Raw genomic sequence first — 22,390 nt, forward strand, 5'->3', positions numbered from 1 at the left:
AAGTGTACTTTGACAGTGGTGCTCATCTGATATTGCTTCCTGTCTAGGGGACCATTGTACAGTACCCTGATGCTTGTGTTCTTTGTCTCCCTCTACGCAGCGGCTAGTGAAGAAGAGGGCGGAGACGGCGCTGTGGAGCAAGGTGGCGGGGATGCCCCCACGGCTGCAGTGGAAGGGGTGGGTGAGCCCCCACAGGGGCCTGCTACGGTGGGAGACGGTGAGGAGCCATCCAGGTTGGTGGTTTGCACAGAGGAGGAGGAGGCCGCCACTGGGGCACACATGGGGCCTGGTGGGGGCATCCCTGCTGGTGCAAGTGGTGCAGTCCAGGGCCAGGGGCAGGCGGCAGCACAGTTCACCGTGGAGGGGCCTGTGCATGTCGCTGTCCCTGACCCTGTGAGTGCACCACCATGCACCAGCAGGGATGCCCCGTCCCAGGCCCGTCCGCAGGTAGAGGGGATGTCCATGCCACCTGACTCCCCTCCACCTGCGGACGTGGGAACCCCTGGCCGTGTGGAGAAGGTCCTGATTGGGGTCGCGATGCGCACGGCTGTGATTCATGATGCCGTGCATGCTTCCCGGGAGGAGCACGCACGTCATCACGAAGTGCACCGTGCCGACGTGGCCCAATTGGGATCGGCCATGTTCGGGGGTTTGCTGCATGTGTTGGCCAATCTGGCGGCCCTCTCCTCCTCTGTGCAGGCTATACACCAGTCGTTCTCCTTGCCGTCTTCCGGCCCAGATGACACCAGGGCCCCCTGTGGACCTGCCCCGACCAATGCAGCCAGCTCGGTGGGGATCCCATCCCTGCCACAGTTGGGAGTCGGAGGTCCAGCAGGGGTGGACAACACAGCAACTGGACCCCAGCAGATGGAAGATGTGACAGCATCATCGGGCAGGGCACGTGCACGACGGCTTCGGTGGTTTCCATCAGCCTGGATGCTGCCGTGCTGGCAGAGGCAGTGGCGTCGGAGGCAGCAGCAGGCTCGACGTGGGAGGCATCATGGCTCGGGGCCATCAAGATCAGAGGGGCAGGCATCGGCCGGAGGGCAGGGCAACCCTGGGATGGTGGTGTCTTCTGTGTGGGAGCAGTTGGTCCAGCGGATAGGTGCGGAGCGGCAGCGGGCGGAAGAGGAGCGGCTCACCATGGTCAGGGCGGAGTTCTCCATGCGTCGGGCGTTGAGGTGGGCTGAGTGCCTCGAGGAAGCTCGCAGGGAGTTTGAGCTGAACATGGGGTTATCCCTGCGAGACCTCGGGGCCAGGACAGAGTCCCGCCTCCAGGACATCGACATGGAGTTCGATGATGCCCTGGCCAGCAACATCACCGAGTGAGCCGCAGGACTTGCCCGCTGCCTTTGTATATAGTTATTTAGTTAGTTAGTGTTAGGTTTCCTTTATTCATTTTTATCTTTTTTGGACCGCTCGGACAATGGCCACTTTTTTGTAGATATTTTTTTCATTGGGTAGTAGTAGGTTTCATTTATGGTGTTGGGCTCATGGACCCTGGAATATTCGTGTATATAGTTTGCTTTTTGAAGAATAATTTTTTTTATTGATTATTGTGTTCACCATGAGGAAATGGCTTTTCATTATTTTCCTTCCACATGACATTGCTTTGGACTACATTTGTTTTTGGATTACTTTTTATTTTTTATTTTTACATTTGTTCTCGGACATGGACCATTTATTTTGTTATCCCCATTGTTGTATGTTTGATTTGTTTACTTATTTTTCATCTTTAATACATGTTTTTTTAACTTTCACTTGTGGTATTTTCTCATTGGTTTCATACATGTCATGATATGGGTTTTGACATTCACTTGCACCCGTTGTGTATGTGTGTGTGACGGACATGTGTTCATTTACATACTTGCCATTGGGGTTGTATCATGTAATTGCATTCACTATGTGGGTGGATGCAATCCTTGCCTGGGTGTTTGTGCTGGGTATGCTGCCCATTACTGCCATGATTGAGTATCGTCAGGACCTGGGGGCAGGGGGACATGTGTGGGTGCCTGGTGGAGGCTGCCCCTGCACTGCTGGGGGGTGGGGGTGGTGGGAGACATGAGTGGGGGCCTGGTGGAGGCTGCCCCTGCACTGCTGGGGGGTGGGGGTGGTGGGAGACATGAGTGGGGGCCTGGTGGAGGGTGCCCCTGGATGGTGGGGGGTGGGGGTGGTGGGAGACATGAGTGGGGGCCTGGTGGAGGCTGCCCCTGGATGGTGGGGGGTGGGGGTGGTGGGAGACATGAGTGGGGGCCTGGTGGAGGGTGCTCCTGGTGACTGGGGGGTGGGGGGGTGGGAGACATGAGTGGGGGCCTGGTGGAGGGTGCCCCTGGATGGTGGGGGGTGGGGGTGGTGGGAGACATGAGTGGGGGCCTGGTGGAGGGTGCCCCTGGTGACTGGGGGGGGTGGGGGTGGTGGGAGACATGAGTGGGGGCCTGGTGGAAGGTGCCCCTGGTGGCGGGGGGGTGGGGGTGATAGGGGACATGAGTGGGGGCCTGGTGGAGGCTGCCCCTGGTGACTGGGGGGGTGGGGGTGGTGGGAGACATGAGTGGAGGCCTGGTGGAGGGTGCCCCTGGATGGTGGGGGGTGGGGGTGGTGGGAGACATGAGTGGGGGCCTGGTGGAGGCTGCCCCTGGATGGTGGGGGGTGGGGGTGATAGGGGACATGAGTGGGGGCCTGCTGGAGGCTGCCCCTGCACTGCTGGGGGGTGGGGGTGGTGGGAGACATGAGTGGGGGCCTGGTGGAGGCTGCCCCTGGATGGTGGGGGGTGGGGGTGATAGGGGACATGAGTGGGGGCCTGCTGGAGGCTGCCCCTGCACTGCTGGGGGGTGGGGGCGGTGGGAGACATGAGTGGGGGCCTGGTGGAGGCTGCCCCTGGTGACTGGGGGGGTGGGGGTGGTGGGAGACATGAGTGGGGGCCTGGTGGAGGGTGCCCCTGCACTGCTGGGGGGTGGGGGTGGTGGGAGACATGAGTGGGGGCCTGGTGGAGGGTGCCCCTGGATGGTGGGGGGTGGGGGTGGTGGGAGACATGAGTGGGGGCCTGGTGGAGGCTGCCCCTGGATGGTGGGGGGTGGGGGTGGTGGGAGACATGAGTGGGGGCCTGGTGGAGGCTGCCCCTGGTGACTGGGGGGGTGGGGGTGGTGGGAGACATGAGTGGGGGCCTGGTGGAGGGTGCCCCTGGATGGTGGGGGGTGGGGGTGGTGGGAGACATGAGTGGGGGCCTGGTGGAGGCTGCCCCTGGATGGTGGGGGGTGGGGGTGATAGGGGACATGAGTGGGGGCCTGCTGGAGGCTGCCCCTGCACTGCTGGGGGGTGGGGGTGGTGGGAGACATGAGTGGGGGCCTGGTGGAGGCTGCCCCTGGATGGTGGGGGGTGGGGGTGATAGGGGACATGAGTGGGGGCCTGCTGGAGGCTGCCCCTGCACTGCTGGGGGGTGGGGGTGGTGGGAGACATGAGTGGGGGCCTGGTGGAGGCTGCCCCTGGTGACTGGGGGGGTGGGGGTGGTGGGAGACATGAGTGGGGGCCTGGTGGAGGGTGCCCCTGCACTGCTGGGAGGTGGGGGTGGTGGGAGACATGAGTGGGGGCCTGGTGGAGGGTGCCCCTGGATGGTGGGGGGTGGGGGTGGTGGGAGACATGAGTGGGGGCCTGGTGGAGACTGCCCCTGGATGGTGGGGGGTGGGGGTGGTGGGAGACATGAGTGGGGGCCTGGTGGAGGGTGCCCCTGGTGACTGGGGGGGTGGGGGTGGTGGGAGACATGAGTGGGGGCGTGGTGGAGGCTGCCCCTGGATGGTGGGGGGTGGGGGTGATAGGGGACATGAGTGGGGGCCTGGTGGAGGCTGCCCCTGCACTGCTGGGGGGTGGGGGTGGTGGGAGACATGAGTGGGGGCCTGGTGGAGGGTGCCCATGGTGGCAGGGGGGTGGGGGTGGTGGGAGACATGAGTGGGGGCCTGGTGGAGGCTGCCCCTGGATGGTGGGGGGTGGGGGTGGTGGGAGACATGAGTGGGGGCCTGGTGGAGGCTGCCCCTGGTGACTGGGGGGGTGGGGGTGGTGGGAGACATGAGTGGGGGCCTGGTGGAGGGTGCCCATGGTGGCAGGGGGGTGGGGGTGGTGGGAGACATGAGTGGGGGCCTGCTGGAGGCTTCCCCTGCACTGCTGGGGGTGGGGGTGGTGGGAGACATGAGTGGGGGCCTGGTGGAGGGTGCCCCTGGATGGTGGGGGGTGGGGGTGGTGGGAGACATGAGTGGGGGCCTGGTGGAGGCTGCCCCTGGATGGTGGGGGGTCGGGGTGGTGGGAGACATGAGTGGGGGCCTGGTGGAGGGTGCCCCTGGTGACTGGGGGGGTGGGGGTGGTGGGAGACATGAGTGGGGGCCTGGTGGAGGGTGCCCCTGGATGGTGGGGGGTGGGGGTGGTGGGAGACATGAGTGGGGGCTGGTGGAGGGTGCCCCTGGTGACTGGGGGGGTGGGGGTGGTGGGAGACATCAGTGGGGGCCTGGTGGAGGGTGCCCCTGGTGGCGGGGGGGTGGGGGTGATAGGGGACATGAGTGGGGGCCTGGTGGAGGCTGCCCCTGCACTGCTGAGGGGTGGGGGTGGTGGGAGACATGAGTGGGGGCCTGCTGGAGGGTGCCCCTGGATGGTGGGGGTGGGGGTGGTGGGAGACATGAGCAGGTGTGCAGGGTAGTCCCCTGTTTTGTGGGCTGCCTACAGGGGCCGTCAAGGGTGTACAGGGAACACCTGTGAGGACCCACCCAGCCTAATCGCATGTGTAACTTCCCACGCACCCCTGTAATACACGTACCAAGCCAAATCGCGTGTGATAATTCCCGCGCACCCCTGAAATACACGCGCCCAGGCTATTCGCGTGTGGAAATTCCCGCGCACCCCTGGAATACACGTACCCTGCTGAAATCGCGTGTTAAACTTCCCGCGCACCCCTGAAATACACGCGCCCAGGCTATTTGCGTGTGGAACTTCCCACGCACCCCTGAAATACACGTACCCTGCTGTAATCGCGTGTGGGACTTCCCACGCACCCCTGAAATACACGCGCCCAGGCTATTCGCGTGTGGAACTTCCCGCGCACCCCTGAAATACACGTACCCTGCTGTAATCGCGTGTGGGACTTCCCGCGCACCCCTGAAATACACGCGCCCAGGCTATTCGCGTGTGGAACTTCCCGCGCACCCCTGAAATACACGCGCCCAGGCTATTCGCGTGTGGTACTTCCCGCGCACCCCTGAAATACACGCGCCCAGGCTATTCACGTGTGGAACTTCCCGCGCACCCCTGAAATACACGCGCCCAGGCTATTCGCGTGTGGAACTTCCCGCGCACCCCTGAAATACACACGCCCAGGCTATTCGCGTGTGGAACTTCTCGCGCACCCCTGAAATACACGTACCCTGCTGTAATCGCGTGTGGGACTTCCCGCGCACCCCTGAAATACACGCGCCCAGGCTATTCGCGTGTGGAACTTCCCGCGCACCCCTGAAATACACGCGCCCAGGCTATTCGCGTGTGGAACTTCCCGCGCACCCCTGAAATACACGCGCCCAGGCTATTCGCGTGTGGAACTTCCCGAGCACCCCTGAAATACACGCGCCCAGGCTATTCGCGTGTGGAACTTCCCGCGCACCCCTGAAATACATGTACCCTGCTGTAATCGCGTGTGGGACTTCCCGCGCACCCCTGAAATACACGTACCCTGATGGAATCGCGTGTGGAACTTCCCGCGCACCCCTGAAATACACCTACCCTGATGGAATCGCGTGTGGAACTTCCCGCGCACCCCTGAAATCCACGTACCCGGCCAAATCGCGTGTGAGACTTCCCGCGCACCCCGGTATACACGCACACGTATTTTTTGTCAGCGTGTCCGTGTTTGTGGGTACCCCTTTGCACGTCATTTGTCCTGGAGGGCCACAGTATAGGACATTCAACATGGCAGTATATGGGTGCTATTTGTTGGCGCACCTTTTGGCGCACATTTCTTACAGCCGCAGAGACGCTACCGCCTGCTTTCTTGTGGCGGTCGTGTTTGTGCCTGTGCGCTGGTTTGAGCGTGCGCTTTTTTGCCCTATTCTATTCCATGAATACGTGTTGTAGGCGAGCGTGTGGGCGTTCCGCGCACTTGTGCCCTGTACTTCCCCCGTGACGCCCACGTTTTTGCAAGTTGTTCCCCATTCCGAGTGTTACGCCCGTGTTCCGCCTACTTTTGTTGCGTGCGCCGCGCTATGTGCGAATTTCGCTGTGGCCCGTGCGATTTTCGCTGTGACCTGGCGCACGCTGTTAGATGGCCTGTGCGCCAACGTGCGCGGCGCACTTTTTATCGCACATCCGCTGGTTTTCTCGCGCACGGACTTCCATGAATCGACGTGCGCTGCTTTTCGTGCGATTTTCGCACTTGCACTGCGATTTTCGCTATTCCACTGCGATTCGCACGTTTTTGCCCACTTGCGCCGCGCTAATTATTCCATGAATCGGCCTGTTAGTCTAAGTGGAGGGGACTTTCTTGGACACAGGCAACTCTCTACATTTCTACAGGTGGCCTGTCCTGACGCTTTTAGTAGAGAAACCCTGCATAGGAAATATGAGTCCAGATCAGATGCTTCACCTGTTGCTTTAGCATCCTCATTGAAGGCATCTACATTTTACAGGAAATGAGGACTTTCTATTACAATGCAAATGGGTGTGGGATTGCCATTGCTCATTTGACTCTAACGATTCAGCAGAAATATGGAGGAAATTTCACTAGATGTCTAGCTCACAGAGAAATAACACAATTCCTCTATTTTGTCCTGCACAAGGCCCTGGTATTACTGGATAATATTTTTGGATGGAAATTAAAGAACAAGGTCCAATGTCCTAACCTTTTCCTGTCTGTCCTCATATGGTTTCTATTAGGAGGTTTGGGGTAAAGTGCAAAGGAGATTAGGCGCTACATTCCCTTTCTCAATGGCTAATTTGTTAAGGGGTAGCTTATTACTTCGTACTCTTTCTTTAACTTTGCATTTGCACTTGATGGTACATTGGAAGGATCTCAGCAAGATGTCACTTACTGAATAGAGGAACAGAGTCTGCACTGTTCATCTTCTGGAACATAAAGCTTCTGGAGCTGATTTTGAGTACACATAATATATGACCAGATGGGTCCCTGTAGTTCCCTGTCTCTCCTTGATAAGCAATGTGGGATCTACACCTACCCCTCAGATGCCAGAGGTTGTGAAACCTCCAAGAACTCTGCACACTGATGTCTAATAGAGTGTTCAGTAACCAGACATATCTTCTGTGGCTCCCTGTCTATTGTGGCATGCTGGCCTCTCTGTATTTTGAACCACTTAGTATCCCTCTCCAGATTCCCGGCACAGGGTAGAATGTCACTACAATGGGCTGGATATATTGGTGTGGACTGCAGTGTGCTATTTGCCTTTCTTTCTTGTACACTCCTCCCCAAAGAAAATTAAACGCTTTATTTTGTATTTATTTCTCTCTTACTTTTCTCACTGTCTTTTCCCTTTTGCTACTCTTCTTCTATTTTATGTAGGTATTACACCCATAAGACTTCCTTTCTAGTGGCGGGAACACAATTTATTTGATGCAAATAGCTTGGTATTGGTTGCCCTGCTCTTTCCCAGCACTGGCCGGGCATCAACTTCCCAATGACTGTGCCACCATACCCACAACTTTGTATTCTAGTTCATTGTATTTTGAGCATGTTCTCTTTACATAGACTGTAAATGATGGCTGCACTGGTGCTGTTGTCTCCATTGAGACTCCCTGTCTAGCTTTTCAAGTCCACATTCTATACTTTATTTTCTGTCACCCCAGTAGTTGAGATTCATTTGATTGATCAATTAATTAGTTATAGGGAAGGATGCTTGTCATGGGCTTCGGATAGTTATGAGATAGTTAGAGACACTTATGGACTGGGTCATGGAATTTGCAAGCAGCGCTGCGTATGGTATTTCTCATCTAAATTGGAATTTTGGGATATGGTTACAATTTTGTGTTTTTTAAACATGTCTAGAGTATTTGGACTTTTGATACTGGTAGCAACAGCAGATCTGTGATTTGTACTTCTCTGGTGTGTTTTACTTCACTGACGGATTGGTTTAATTGTTCCTAATCATACTATAGATGTGTAATGTTCAGAGTGTAATTTTCAACAAAAGGTGATATAACCATAAAAGGTGAACAGTAAAGAGACAGATACACATATTTATGGACGCTTCAACTAAGTGTGCCGCTGCAGGGCTCCTCATGCCAGCCATGAGATATTTTTACACAGCTAACTAGAAGAGGAATCCAGATCCAGACAAATGGGAATAGCAAGTTCATCCCCCATTTGAGGAATTCGGGAGAAGTTTCTGACAGATGACTCTTGGATGTGCAGCCCTAACCTCAACAATGTTTGCACCGAGACAAAGTTGGAGTTCTCAAACTCCACAACAAGCTCAGGCACTTCCTGACCCCATGGCTATATATCAACTTTGATAGGGATAACTCCAGAAAATCAACAGGGCGACTTAGACTCATTAGTGATGCTTGCAACATCCCACAACTAAATCTCTGCACCATGGGGGTGGGAACCATTGCAGCCAGAACTCCTCAGCAGATAAGGGCCCATTACCTGGCCTCTCCTACCCAATCTTCCTTCAGTGAGCTCTGGTAAAAGAAAAAACATTCATAAATACATACCTGGAAAATGGCAAGAAGATGTCTCAAGGCAAGTGACCAAAAACCCAGGGTCTTACCACATGGGAGACAAGCAGGAAATAAGGAGGGGTATCCTGGTATTTCTACCCTTCCTGTGGGAGGAGTTGAACTTTAAACAAAAAAGGAAGAATGAGTCCACTGTTGGACACTCATAAGAAAATGAGACAATGGGCCTCATTACGAGTTAGCCAGTCCGGATTTAACGGTGCCTGTAAAAACCGTACTGGCACCGTTTTCCGGACTGGCTAACTACGAGTTATGTGGCCATTTGGTGTTACACCCGCCAGGTCTGACCTAGCGGGCGCAGAGCCACCGGCCGCACACGGATGTGGAAAACCGGCACCATTCCAGCATGGTGCCAGTGTTTCAACTGCCCCCCCATTCCCGTGGAGTCCTACGAGACTCCACGGGAATGGGGAGTAACGGAATGCTGGAGCCAGTAAATCCCCATGAGTCCGGCGGTAGCTGTGCCGGTAAAACCGGCAGGCTGCCACTGGACTCGTAATGAGGTCCAATGTGTTGGTAGAGAATGATATTGATTTCCCTAACTAATCAGCAATAAAGCTAACATTATGTTAACATTGCTTTCAGTTGATTTTAGAATGGTATGCTTTATCTGCACTACCCACACACACTTTTTTTTAAACCTATTGGTTGGTGGAATTATGTAGTGAGCACTTCTCTGCCTGCATGGAAATAATATGTATACTCACACCCCCACGCCCCATCCCAGGTGAGCACATGCCTTCCTAAATACCCAATGGCACATTTTGTGCTGTATTAGTATTATGATTTTAATGTACTTTGAAGTTATCATTACTTATTCCAACATTTTTTCAACCCTGAAATTGACAGATGGTTACTCCAACCCATCTGATTAATCTATTGACTCCTCATTCATGCAATTGGCTCATCCTTTTGAGTTGCTGCCAACTCAGATATCCTCGAAACATAGTTTCTCCAACAGCCATTTTGTGACATTCCTTTTTCCCTAATGGCCCATGGCTGTTCTCAATATATTTTCCCTGTGATTAGCAAGAGATGGTGGGAGGCGTGAACCCCTTTGGTTGCTCCAATTTCAAATGTTTAGTTTGACAGTGTATGCAGTACCCACTTTTACTTGCATTTTACAAAAATACTTACAACTTTAAAGCATGGATAGAATTCCCCAATGTTAGTATACAACTCATTATCATTCTATTTAATTTACCTGTATGTCTCAGTTGGGCTGTAATGATACTCTTCTGCATTCCTCGAAGACAAGTGGTCATTTGAGCTGCCTTTCTTAGGGGAAGAATAATACTTATACTTTGATAACCAAGGTTTTGCTGATTTCTTTAAAGTACGGGGTGAAAAAGGCTTCTTCACAGCAGAAAACCAGTTGGAATGTTTATCGATCAGGTCTCCGCTGTAGGTTTTCGTCTGAGGGTCTTGAAATGGTTTTTTGGTTCTCAAGCTATTCATATGCAGCAGTGATCGAGTGCTTCGAGCAGTAGAGGGTACCACTGTCATGGATCTTCGACTGCGTTCTGAAGGGGACACTGAACGCCGAACAATGCTTTGGACCGTATCTCGAGCAATTGCTACTGGTGACGTATTCCTTGAAGACCTTTTCTGAATAGGCATATGCTCTTCTTCTTGGGTGGAAAGCACATCTCTTGCAGTTTCAGATAAAATAAGGCTGTCCTGCTCATTGGATGGCCACTGTTGAAAATAAAAAAATAAGTCATTTCTTTTCAGAATTTGTGCAATAAAACATTTTCCAACTGTATATTAATGGATTTATGACTAGTGTCCAATACTAGCCTATTGAAACTATTAACAACCTTCCACAAACCGGACTCTTGTGGGACAAGGTGCTTTAATTCTCTTCCACCATAGCTCCTTCTACAGAACTAATATTTTTGTTGTTCCTTTAGGTGAATATACAGTATTTGAGTGTAATGTGACATGCATCAAAGAAAGTATAATATTGTCTCATGGCTAATACTTAAATACATAACAGCAGTTTGCATTTACAATAACCATTGTCACCCTCAATGACAATAAGGTAATTTTCCTTACAATCACATTGTTGTTTGTGGCCATATTATTCAGCAATCAAGGGCAATACAAAGAGTGATTGTTCGCAAAAAGTCATAACTTTCCTGTTTTTCTAAAATTCTGTGATAAAGTGGCTTTTTGGCTGGTGTCTCAACGTGACTTGCAGAATGGTACTGGGAAGAAGGCTGCTCTCGCCTTCGGGAAACATACCGTTAAGTTAAATAGGGCCATCTGTCCTGAAATGTCCTATTAATTTTAAGACAAAGCAGCCCTTTTGTATGAGTGTTGCAACAGGCCCACTTCAATGTCAAAAGGTAAAATCATGCTTTCACTAGTCTCTGAGGACCTTGACCCATGGTCACAAAACATGTGTTATACTTGCAGCTTTGCTACCACCAATGCAAATAGGATAATTAACAATTACAGATCAGAACTGCCTTGTTTATTCACAACTGGACTATGTAAAAAATAAATTCTCACACAAAACTACTGCCCAATAGTGTTCTTATCTGTCCTCATGAATGTCTATTCTGAATAATCTTAATAAGGCTTAAACATGCCAGGAGATCGTTGAGTCAGGAGTGTATATATACCACTCTGGTCACCTTATAAAAAGGAGCTCAACCGAAAGCTTTCTGAGAAACCACTGCCACAAAATATTTATTTATTATGTGGTTTTACATTGAAAGTATCAGGTCCTATAAGACAGACGTCAGTGCGCTTAAGAACGATCTCAAGTACCTATCTTGGTGAGCAGACTCAAATTTTACTTGTTGATACACAATAAACATGACTCCTCAATTATACATATTTGAGAGAAATTAAAGTAGCAACTTTCAAATTCTAATACAATTCGGCTCCAATTTGAAGAACAAGTTACTTACCAACTGTAACGTTACAGCTGTAACTGTATTCCTCATCTTTGATATACGTTTTGACAACTTCCCTGCTTCTGAAAGGTTTTCTTGGCAGAGGGCTCTGTGCATGATGTTGTGGCGTTGATGTCCCTCGAGGGGCGCCGTAGCATGTCAACGTCATCAGTAGTATAAGTATCTTGTGCCGCGCCCGTTGGCTTCAGTTCTGTTTTTTCGTTCCATCATTCGAGGAACTATTCAGTGTATACTATTCCCGAGTTGTCTCGGGAGGATACTGAAGTGGGAGAATGGAAGACCAGGCTCCCGTCCTTCACCTCTCGCGCTTGGCCTAGAGGGTCACGGCCCAGACACCCGCCGCGGGAAGAGTTTGTCCATTTACCAGACGACCAGGTACCCTGGTACAGGAACATACGGATGTGTCCACCTGCCTGCCCAGCAGCCCGCACTGGCCATGCCGGCACCTGCGGCTCGGATCAGCTAGACTAAAAACCACACGTCGTTAGAGATGCCATGACGACCTAGACAACGGGAAGCACATCTGTACAAGTATACACACTTAACATTTCCACACCAATTTACACGAAGAACATACTCAGTGCTCTGACGTAGGCGACAGGCATATTCACGGACGTGCATCTTTATTATTTTTACATAGGCTTTCAGAATGCAGAAACGCAAGATGCATCATGAGCTCATCTATAACGCTTGCTCACGCTTCCCTTGAAACCCGTTACCACCATGAGAGGTATAATGGAAACACGATACTGGTCATGGAAATGTATGCTACTATAATCTAAAGCACCTATGCACCAAACAGACTACTTAAGCACCAGGCCCGAGTAGGCCTCAAACAAGAGCTCCCGTGGACATTAACAAAGCAAGAGTCAGGTTGCTGATCCTGCAGAAAGAACCCGATGGAGCAACCAGCCAAGGTCGTAATGTTGCAAGCCCACATCCAAGAACAAATCATCAAAGGCACGATGTTGCAACCTCGTACTCTGCGTACCAACGTTAAAGTCATATCTACAAATTAAACCAGACACACAGTGGAAAAGCAATATTAATTGTGCAGAATTCTGCCTCAAACACGGTCCCGCCTCACGTGACCAAGCCGAATCTGACGAGATGCCAAAACCCAGGAGAAAAAAGGCGTCTGGGTCCCTCACTCCGAGACACTTGAAAGGCTCAATGGACACCTGCTACAGTGGGAGCGGTCAGCGGGAGCGATCAGCCTTCCACCTATGAATAAATCCTCACATTGTCTGCACGTACCCATATTGAAACATTGTTGCAAACACAGGTACACCGAGAGCTGGGAACAACGGTGGTCCCAGGCTGGGGAGCTCACGGATGCACCAATCAGAACATGGGGCTCTTATCTCAGACGTCAGTAACATTAGCCAATCCTCAGGAGCCTTCATGTAACAATTCTTATGTATCTAATTGTAGGGACAACCCAGATATACCACCTGACTACACCTTGTCCACTAATATCATTCTCTATATGTGTACTATACTAACCCTACCACTCGAGCAACCAATTAAGAGTGGCGATAGGTTTTTTGTTAACTTTATGAAGTGACGCAAGTAGCGCGTCATAATGCAGTAAAAAGGGCCTGCGAGCCCCACGATTATGTGTGTGTCAGGACGGATGCGTACGCTCCTTGACCCATCCCTTCCGTTTTGTATAAATAAACAGCAGAGTCGCCTTGCTCCTTGTGTGCGTCTCATACTCTATCTCATCTGGGATATACGGGAGGAGTTGGGGCCTCCCTGCCCGGAGGTCTGCGGACGGCCCGGCCGACCCCGGCAGAATTTCCCCCCGACAAGTTGGAGGCACTGCTGAGATCTGTTTAAGATCAACTTTTATTTTTAGTTTTTCCAGGCACTCCCGTTGCGAGGAGGCCCGGCGGCGCGGCCCCCTCTGCCGTTGCCCCCTTCTGAGGACTACAGGACCATCGCGGAGCCGCGAGAAGACCGGACAGCGCAATCCGGATATTGGCCCTCGGGAGCCGGTTGAGAAGTATCCCGCCCGCGGTCGGCGAGTGTCCAGACGTGGTCCAGACGAGGGGAGGTGGCGAGCCGCTTGGAGGGTGCACGCAGTCGAGCGGCCCTGCATCGAGAGAACTTGGTGAGCATGACACGCACAACAAGCAATGCGAAATTGTGAGGGAGGGGGAGGAAGTAAATAAGGGAGGGGGGAGGTATTGTAGAGATGTGCGGCGAAGGTTTAACTGAGTGTTGCTAATGGAATGAATGATAGGAAAACGAGTGCGAGAACAGTCGGCTAACGTTACGCGAAAGAGGGGGGCGGGGCACGAAAACATCACGTGCAGCCGCTCGTAACAGTCAGCTAACGTTACGCGAAAGAGGGGGGCGGGGCACGAAAACATCACGTGCAGCCGCTCGTAAGACCCTGATGGTCTAAATTGCGACTAAGTGTGAGGGTGGGTGTGTGTGGTTTCCTACGACTTGACATTTATTGATCAATGAGTAGATGAGGTTCCCTATTGTTCGAGCAAGAAACTCGATAGGTAGATGACGTTTCCCTGTGGGCAGTAGCTAGTTACATAGTTGCCCAAAACGGAAGATAATTGGCTGGTTAAGCCCTCCTGTTAAGGGGCGTATCACACGCGAGGCGACGCAGCGTGCGCAGTCCGGTTATATTATTGATGAGATTACCTTGTTCCAGGAGAGACAGGAAGACAGCTGTAGGGTTAGCGGGGTAGATTGCAAGTGTATTTTGAACTTAAAAAACATAACAAGAATATACCAGTAGCTCGAAGAAATCGGTGACGTCACCAGTAGGGATTTAATAGGATATCGCGAGCACAAGGAATTTTGGGTTTGAGAGTGGTGGGGAAGAGAAGCATGATAAAGGAGCTGGTACGGAGATAAACTATAAACCAGTGGATCGAAAACAAGGGGAAAGGGGCGTGGCTGCGCACGGAAAACGCCGGCCATGGCAAGTGTAAACAGGGGAGGAGAACGGAGAAACAGGACGACTGTATAAGATCATCGTAAGGGGTACGCAGCCGTAGGGGGCTGCGTGCGCTTCGGCCGCAGGGGGCCGTAGGGGAAGGAATATAATATAACATCATATTTATTATTATTGCATAATTTGTCAAAAGGATTGTCGAAAGTCCCCACATTTGCGGGGCGAGGTAAGCAATACAAGGTTGTATATCGTAAACTGCTAGTAAGGGGAAGGGTAACAAGGGGAGTGAATTTATGTCATACGGGAGAGGGTCGGGAGGGTGGGGGAACACCCTCACTACCCCACTACAGCACATATGCACCACACTGCCACCACATAGGGAGAAGTTAATTAAGTACAGCATAGAGTGGACCCAGGGGACAGATAACAAAATGTTAACACCATGGCCCCCTAATGGTAGTTTCGATCCGTATGCCCAACATTCACTACTGAACCATCTGCACAATACATACAAGGGGAAGAAGTTGGCAAACCATGTGGAGGTGTTTAACTTATGGAGGATGTTCCAGGGGTCTCGACCAGGACCAAATGGAATGTTCACTATGGGGGAAACACCGGAAGAAAAGGAGATTAAGAAAGAAGGAACGGGTGGGGAAAAGGAGTGCGAAAGCACAAAGAATACGGGGAACGAAAGACAGGGAGGAGAAAAGATTGATAAATCAGACGACATAAAAAAGGAACCGAGCAATGGGATACCCATAACACTGGGAGTGAAAACAGAGGGAGGAGGGTTGTACCCTTTAAGAGAATTAGGAGAAATAGCAGGACAGTTAAGGGCGGCTGAAGGATACTCAAACCCGGCATACAGCCCTCCACCATATGTGGCTCATGGGAAGATACCAATGGGGGACAGGAGGATTAGAGAAGAGCAGACTGTAGAGATAGGAAACGATGAGTGGATAGCTGCACAGATATTGTTGAAATTACGAGGCTCACTAACTGGAGAAGAAAGGGAGGCGGTAAGGAGAACAAACGAGGATAGTGCCAGAGAGAGTGAAATGAGGGGAGAGGAGCTACTACGGCAGAAGGAAGAGATTTTGGAGGAAAGATTAGCAGAACTAAGGGATGAGCAGAATGAACTGATCAAACAACTTGAGCGGGAGGAAAGAGAGAGAGTGAGGAAAAGGAAAGAAGGTAAGGACGAATTGGAAAAATTAAGGGAACGAAGTGAGGAACAAAAGAGAGAAGCTGAAAGGGTAAAAGGAGCAGCAGATAGGGTATCAAGAGTAGTGCTGAGAGAGAAGAAGAAGGAAGAAGAAGAAAAGGAAAAAGAAATGGAAATATGGAGGAGGAGGATAATATCAGAGGCAACTAAGAAATATGAAGAGGGGAAGGTAATAGAGAGTATAGTAGAAAGAGAAAGGGTGAAATGGGAAAGGAAGAAAGAGGATGAAAGGATATTGGAACAGATGAGCAACGAAGTAATGGAGGAGTTGAAAAGGAAAAGGGAGGAAAATAGTAGGGAAATGGAGGAGAGGAGTGAAGGAGGAAGAGAAGAGAGGGGTTGGGAGAGTGAAAGATGGGGAGATGTATATAAAAGTAGAGAGGTAGCAACAACATCAGCACAAAGGGGAACAGTTGGTAACAACGGAAAGGGAGAAAGAGACCTAATAGACTTAAAAACAGTAACAATGAAAGGAAAAAAGGCAGAGTGGGGGGTGCCATTTATGAATGATTTTTGTAGTGAGGAGGAAGGAGGAGTGGAGAAGGATGGAAGGAAGAGTGAAAGGGAAAGCTTAGATAAACTATACCTTACTAGAACAAACATAGATTCGCCCTGGATGAGTAGAAGATGGGAGGAGCTGGAGAGAAGTAAGGAGGAAGTGAAAAGTATAGGGGAAACACAAACCAATGAAACCACGCCACCCACATCACCATCGCACCCTCCCACGTCACGCCCTACATGTTCAACTACCGCGCGCTCTCTGCACAGAATAAAGCTTGCGCCCTTCATGAATGAACTTACACCGTATGCATGTCGGCTTAGGGACCTCCCTAGTCGTAGGCAAGACAGACAAATAAACATACCCATATTGAACACAGGAAATGATGAAAAAAGGGGAAAGGAAGAAGAGGGAGGTAGGAGCAGAGGTAGTAAGGAAGAATTTGGAGTAGTAAAAGAAATGGGGGAAGAAGAGGGGTGTGAAGACTCAACATTATGGAGCGTAAAGGGTGACACAAGACAGAATTTAATGCCACTGCTGGAGAGAGGAGGGGTTAGACCACAGTATGTACCTTGGAAACATACGGATAAGGAAAATATAAAATGTAGGCTCCCATCACTAAGTGGAGGTGCGGGTAAGTGGATATATGAAATGGAAAAACACACCGCAGGACAGAAACTAGCAGTAGGAGATGTGAAGGGCATGTTAATATCAATATTAGGGGATAGAGCGGATGACATTTGGAAAAGAGCGGGATTCCATGGGGTAACAATAACGAACACATCGCATGATGGGGCACCATTTGCAAACTGCAGACATGCGCTATGGCAGGCACTGAGAGTGCAGTACCCAGACACATCAGACATAGGAGCCATTACTTCCCGTAAGATGGGTGAAAATGAGGATCCTGTTGATTATATCCAGGATGTTCAAGAGAAGTGGCGCATGGAAACTAGAGAACAATGGGACAAAACACCAGCCATATTTTATCATATACTAGTACAAGGGCTCCCAGAAGGAGTTCAAAAACAACTAAAGAAAGTAGTGGGGATGGAAGCAAAACCATGGCCAGAAATACAACTGACTATAGTACATCACTGCAGAACATGGCAAGGAAAAATGAAACAAAAGGAAGAGGATAGGAAAACAGAAGAGGCCAAATTAGTACAGAAAAAACTTACTAAATACACAATGGAAGGGGCACTAATAACTACGCCCACACCAATGGCCCAAAGCCCAACGCAAGTAGTGGCTGCACAAGATCCCGCACAAATAACGCCTCCACAAGGTGTAATACAGCAAGTGCCGCCTCTGCAATTACACGCACCAAACATGGGAGGAGGGTACCCAATGCAAGGAACTGGGTATTATAGTTATAACCGAGGGAGAGGAGGGTTTATGAGGGGGAGAGGATATGGATATAATACCCAACAACAGGCTGGGGGACTAAGAAATAACTACCCCACAGGGCAACCCGTATACCAGGACAACACAGGGAGCTTCCCATGGCAAAACAGGGAACCACCCGTGTGTTGGAGCTGCGGATTATTGGGACACATGTCACGTACATGTAGGGTCAGGCCAGGAACACCAGCATGGAATGAACAAGCACAACCCAGGACATTACAAGAACAGCAGGGCATACAACAACAGCAGACGTCACAAAAGGGGAGTGACCCACAACAACAAACAACACAACAGCCACAAACCTATTCACTGCCACAACAACAAATAACACAGTACCTGCCACCGCCACAACAACAAGTAGCGTTAATACAACCACCACCCCAAAATGAACGAACACAATTGGGTGGGGTGACGGTGTTGGGACACAACCCTTACACAGGGAATGGCCAATCATTGTACCCCCAATAGGCCAGCCCACAGACGGCCTTGGTGTGTCCCATCCTGTCAGTAACACCTAATAGTGCGGAGGAACCACGCATAGAGGTAACGATAGGTGACAAAAATTATCATTTCTTGTTGACACCGGGGCAACCCGGTCTTGCATAAGGGAAGGTAAATTTAAGATGTCAGGCGAAGCCATGAACACCCAAGGATTTTCTGGGGCTAAAGGGTTGGTTCCATTTACTGATAATGTTCCCTTATCTATTGGAGATTATGATCTGTCAGTTCCACTCTTGTATTATAGTGCCTCACCAGTAAATATACTGGGGAGGGACATAATGAACAGGTTGAACATGACGATCTCCTTTACAGAGGATGGCATAATTTGCTCTACTCCAGGGATTAACATGCTCGCAGCACGACAGATTTTGCAAGCATACTATGGACAGACAGCGATTAGGGCGGAGCCAGTAGATGGCGAGATATTCCAATATGGCACTGACATGGCATTTGCATGGATGCCAGGGATAGAAGGGAAAATATGGAGGAGACCAGCAGCCTATCTATTCCGACCAGAAACACCAGGTAATGAACTAGAAGGGAAGGTGTTTGTAGTGGACATTGAGAGCATTATTGCAACAGCTGATTATGTTGCTGTGCACGCCCAAGATAAAGAAGGGAGAGCATGGAGGGCGGTGATAGCACTAGCAGAAGGATGTAGGCTGACCCAGGTGTCAGATGAAGAGCTGTTCTCAGAAGAAAAGGAAGAAAATGAAATGGTGTTCATGATGAGTGTAGAAATATGGCTAAGAGTGGCTCACAAACAAGTAGCACAGAAAATTGCAATGGCACTTGAGGCACCCGCAGGCACCCCAGTCCCATTTTTTAAGGAGGATATGTCAAAGGTGCCCAAATCATTATGGACTATTAGCCCTTATGACGTGGGATGCATAAAAAGCATAGGGGGTGTAAGGATAAAATTGAAAAAAGGTGCGATACTACCAAGAGTTAAACAGTACCCATTGTCAAAAGAGGCAGATGAGGGCATATTTGAAACCATAACGGCCCTTATAAACAATGGCATATTGGTCCCCTCAGAATCACCATGTAACACAGCTGTGTACCCGGTGCGCAAGGCTAAAGGGGGGTCTTGGCGCTTCATACAGGACCTCAGACCCTTGAACAACATAGTAGAAGCAGAGTATCCAGTAACAGCAAACCCGGCCACAATATTGTGTGGCATTCCAGCAGAAGCATCACGATTTACAGTGATTGACCTTAAAAATGCTTTCTTCTCAATACCATTACACCCAGACTCACAAGATTTGACAAGCTTCACTTACCGAAATACAAAGTGGAAACATACCAGATTACCACAGGGGTATTGTGAATCACCCTCAATTTTCAATAGAGTAATACAGATGGATTTGGGTAACGTTGAGGTGGAAAGCACAGTGTTACAGTATGTGGATGACATAATAATTTGCAGTACAAACGAAAGTAAATGTAGAGAGGACTCCTTAAAAATGTTGACGATACTGGCAGAAAAGGGGTACAAGGTAGACATGGAAAAGATACAATACTGTCAGGAACAGGTACTTTACATTGGTCAACTGATATCCCAACATGGAAGAAGGATTGCACCACAAAGAGCACAGGCCATCTCAAGCACTCCCGTGCCACAGACTGTGAGAGAACTGCAGCAATTTCTGGGGCTGTGCAACTACTGTAGAGCATGGGTATTTGATTACAGCTCATACATAGGACCCCTGCTTGAGGGTTTGAAGGAAGCAAATAAAGGGGAGAAAAAGTTGGGATGGACTATGGAAATGAGGGAGGCATTTGACGAACTAAAAGACGCGATATCAACTGCTCCAGTACTTGCATCCCCAGACTATGAGCGGCGCTTCTTTATATTTTCACATTGCGACTCAGCAGTGATGAAAGCAGTATTGGCCCAAAAAACTAGCATGGGCTATAAACCAGTAGCATTTTACAGCGGTCACTTAGACCCTATAATGTTAGGCCACTTCTCTTGTGAACAAGGTCTTGCTGCAGCTGCTTTTGCAGTAGAAAAAGCATCAGCAATAACTATGGGGTGTCCAACTACACTATTTGTGGAACATGCACTATTTGCGATATTGAATAAACCTAAGTCCACGTTAACGACACATAGGGCATCAGGTTATGAGATTATTTTGTCTAAAGCTGAACTGGCAATTGTTAGATGTAGCACGGTTAACCCTGCAAGGTTCCTAGCAGAAGTAATTGAAGAGGGAGATTACGCCCACGACTGCACCCAAGTAACTGAAATATACTCATGTACTAGGAAAGTTGAAGAAAACGCACTAGAGGGAGGTGAGCTTTTGTTTATTGATGGGTCATCAACTATTGATCAAGGAGATGGGATACGAAGGACTGGGGCAGCAGTAGTAAAAATGATGGAGGCGCCGGTGTGTGTGGCTATGAAGTGTGTACAATTACCACAGCACTACTCTGCTCAAGCGGCGGAACTCGTTGCACTAATATTGGCATTAAAGGAAAGTTTTAATAAAAGAGTAACTATATATTCCGACAGTGCATATGTTACATCCACTGTCCACTCAGGGCTATCAAAATGGAGAAGGAGAGGGTTTAGGAGAGCTGATGGCACTCCAGTACAACATGCCCTCTTGTTGGCTGAACTAATTGAAGTAATAAACGACCCCCAAGAACTAGCCCTAGTAAAATGCACCGCACACACCAATGGAGAAGACTACGTGTCAAAAGGAAATGCAGCAGCAGACGCACATGCGAAATATGCTGCATATTTTGGTGAGATATGGAACCCCACAGACTCACAGAGAGGGAGAGGGAGGGGAATAGCGAGGGAAATGTTAATAAGAGAAGGGTACACCCATCTCCCAGCAACACAGATTATGGAGCTACAAGCGGCTGCACCAATGGCCGAAAAAGAAGTATGGGTGAAAAGAGGATGCACAATGTCACCAACCGACGCACTATGGCGCCAGGGTGGCACTGGGAAAGTTGTAATACCGTTGGCACTGTTAAATACCGCCTTGAGCCAATTACATCACCCTGCCCATACAGGCAAGGAAATAATTGCAGCACGAATTAGAGAAGATGGGTTTTGTCCCGAGTTAACCTCCCATGTGTCAAATTTTATCAGCAATTGCCTCACATGTCAACAGTTTACGGCCGGTCATACTCTAAAAGTGATAAGAGGTACAATACCCCGGCCAGAAGGACCTTTTCGGCACCTTCACATTGACTATGTTGATATGATCAACATCTGTCAAGGCAATAGGTATATGATTGTAGTAGTATGTCCATTTTCTAGGTGGATTGAAGCAGGGCCCTGTTCACACCCTGATGCGTTTAGAGCAGCCAAATTCATAGTAAGGGAGGTCTTCCCCAGGTGGGGAGTGTGCGAGGTGTTAAGATCAGACAACGGCCCCCATTTCGCAAATGAAATGTTCCAGCATATTACATCCCTGCTGAACATTAAACACAAATTTGCATGTGCATACCACCCACAGGCTAATGGTGTATGTGAACGCCTGAATGGCCTATTGAAGGAGGCAATTGCTAAAATACAACAAACAACAAAGAAAAGTTGGTTGTATTGCCTTCCGTTAGCATTGTTTGAACTTAGAAACAGGCCAGGGTCCGACCACCACCTCACCCCTCACGAAGTGGTTACTGGACGTCAAATGCGCCTTCCCCTAACACCAACGTCAAGGGCATTCACCGATAACGAAAGTTCAGCGAATGTGTTAGGAGATGAAATGTATCAATATGTGTCTTCTTTGATTACTAGTGTCGTGTTTGTGTCTCAACAGCTCGAGCGCACACGGGGCGGGTCTACCAGCAATCAAGAAAAAGACGAAAGTACGGAATTGGGAAAGGAGAACTCGTGCAAACTTGCCAAAGGTGACCACGTACTACTTCGCAATTTCAATAGAAGGTGGCATGAGAAGAGGTTCACTGGCCCCCATCTGGTAGAGGACGTATCAACAAGAGCAGTAAAACTAAAGGATAAGCGTGCCTGGAACCACCTACATGACGTAAAGATCTACAAACTGCAGACCCGCCCCAGCGCCAACGACAGGTCCGTTGGACGAACAGCAACAACATCGCCGACAGCGGAAGAAAGTTCCACCACAGACAACGACCCAATTGTTCCCTCGGAGACGATAACTGACGAAGAAAGGGGTGATCCCCATACTGCCCACCCCATGGTCATGCGC

At 50.1% G+C, this 22,390-nt stretch overlaps 1 protein-coding gene across 1 annotated transcript in view; it reads right to left on the reverse strand.

Moving 5' to 3' along the window:
- Positions 1-22,390, reverse strand: part of LOC138468137 (spermatogenesis-associated protein 7-like) — a 1,832,011-nt gene that overhangs the window by 698,802 nt on the left and 1,110,819 nt on the right. Inside the window, exon 6 of the mRNA XM_069608567.1 lies at positions 9,923-10,416. Within this exon, the coding sequence (XP_069464668.1) occupies positions 9,923-10,416 (494 nt within the window). The remainder of the gene's footprint in view (positions 1-9,922; positions 10,417-22,390) is intronic.

This window comes from Ambystoma mexicanum, chromosome 4q, assembly GCF_040938575.1.
Source record: "Ambystoma mexicanum isolate Mex_15411 chromosome 4q, UKY_AmexF1_1, whole genome shotgun sequence".
In the NCBI taxonomy this organism is placed as follows: domain Eukaryota; kingdom Metazoa; phylum Chordata; class Amphibia; order Caudata; family Ambystomatidae; genus Ambystoma; species Ambystoma mexicanum.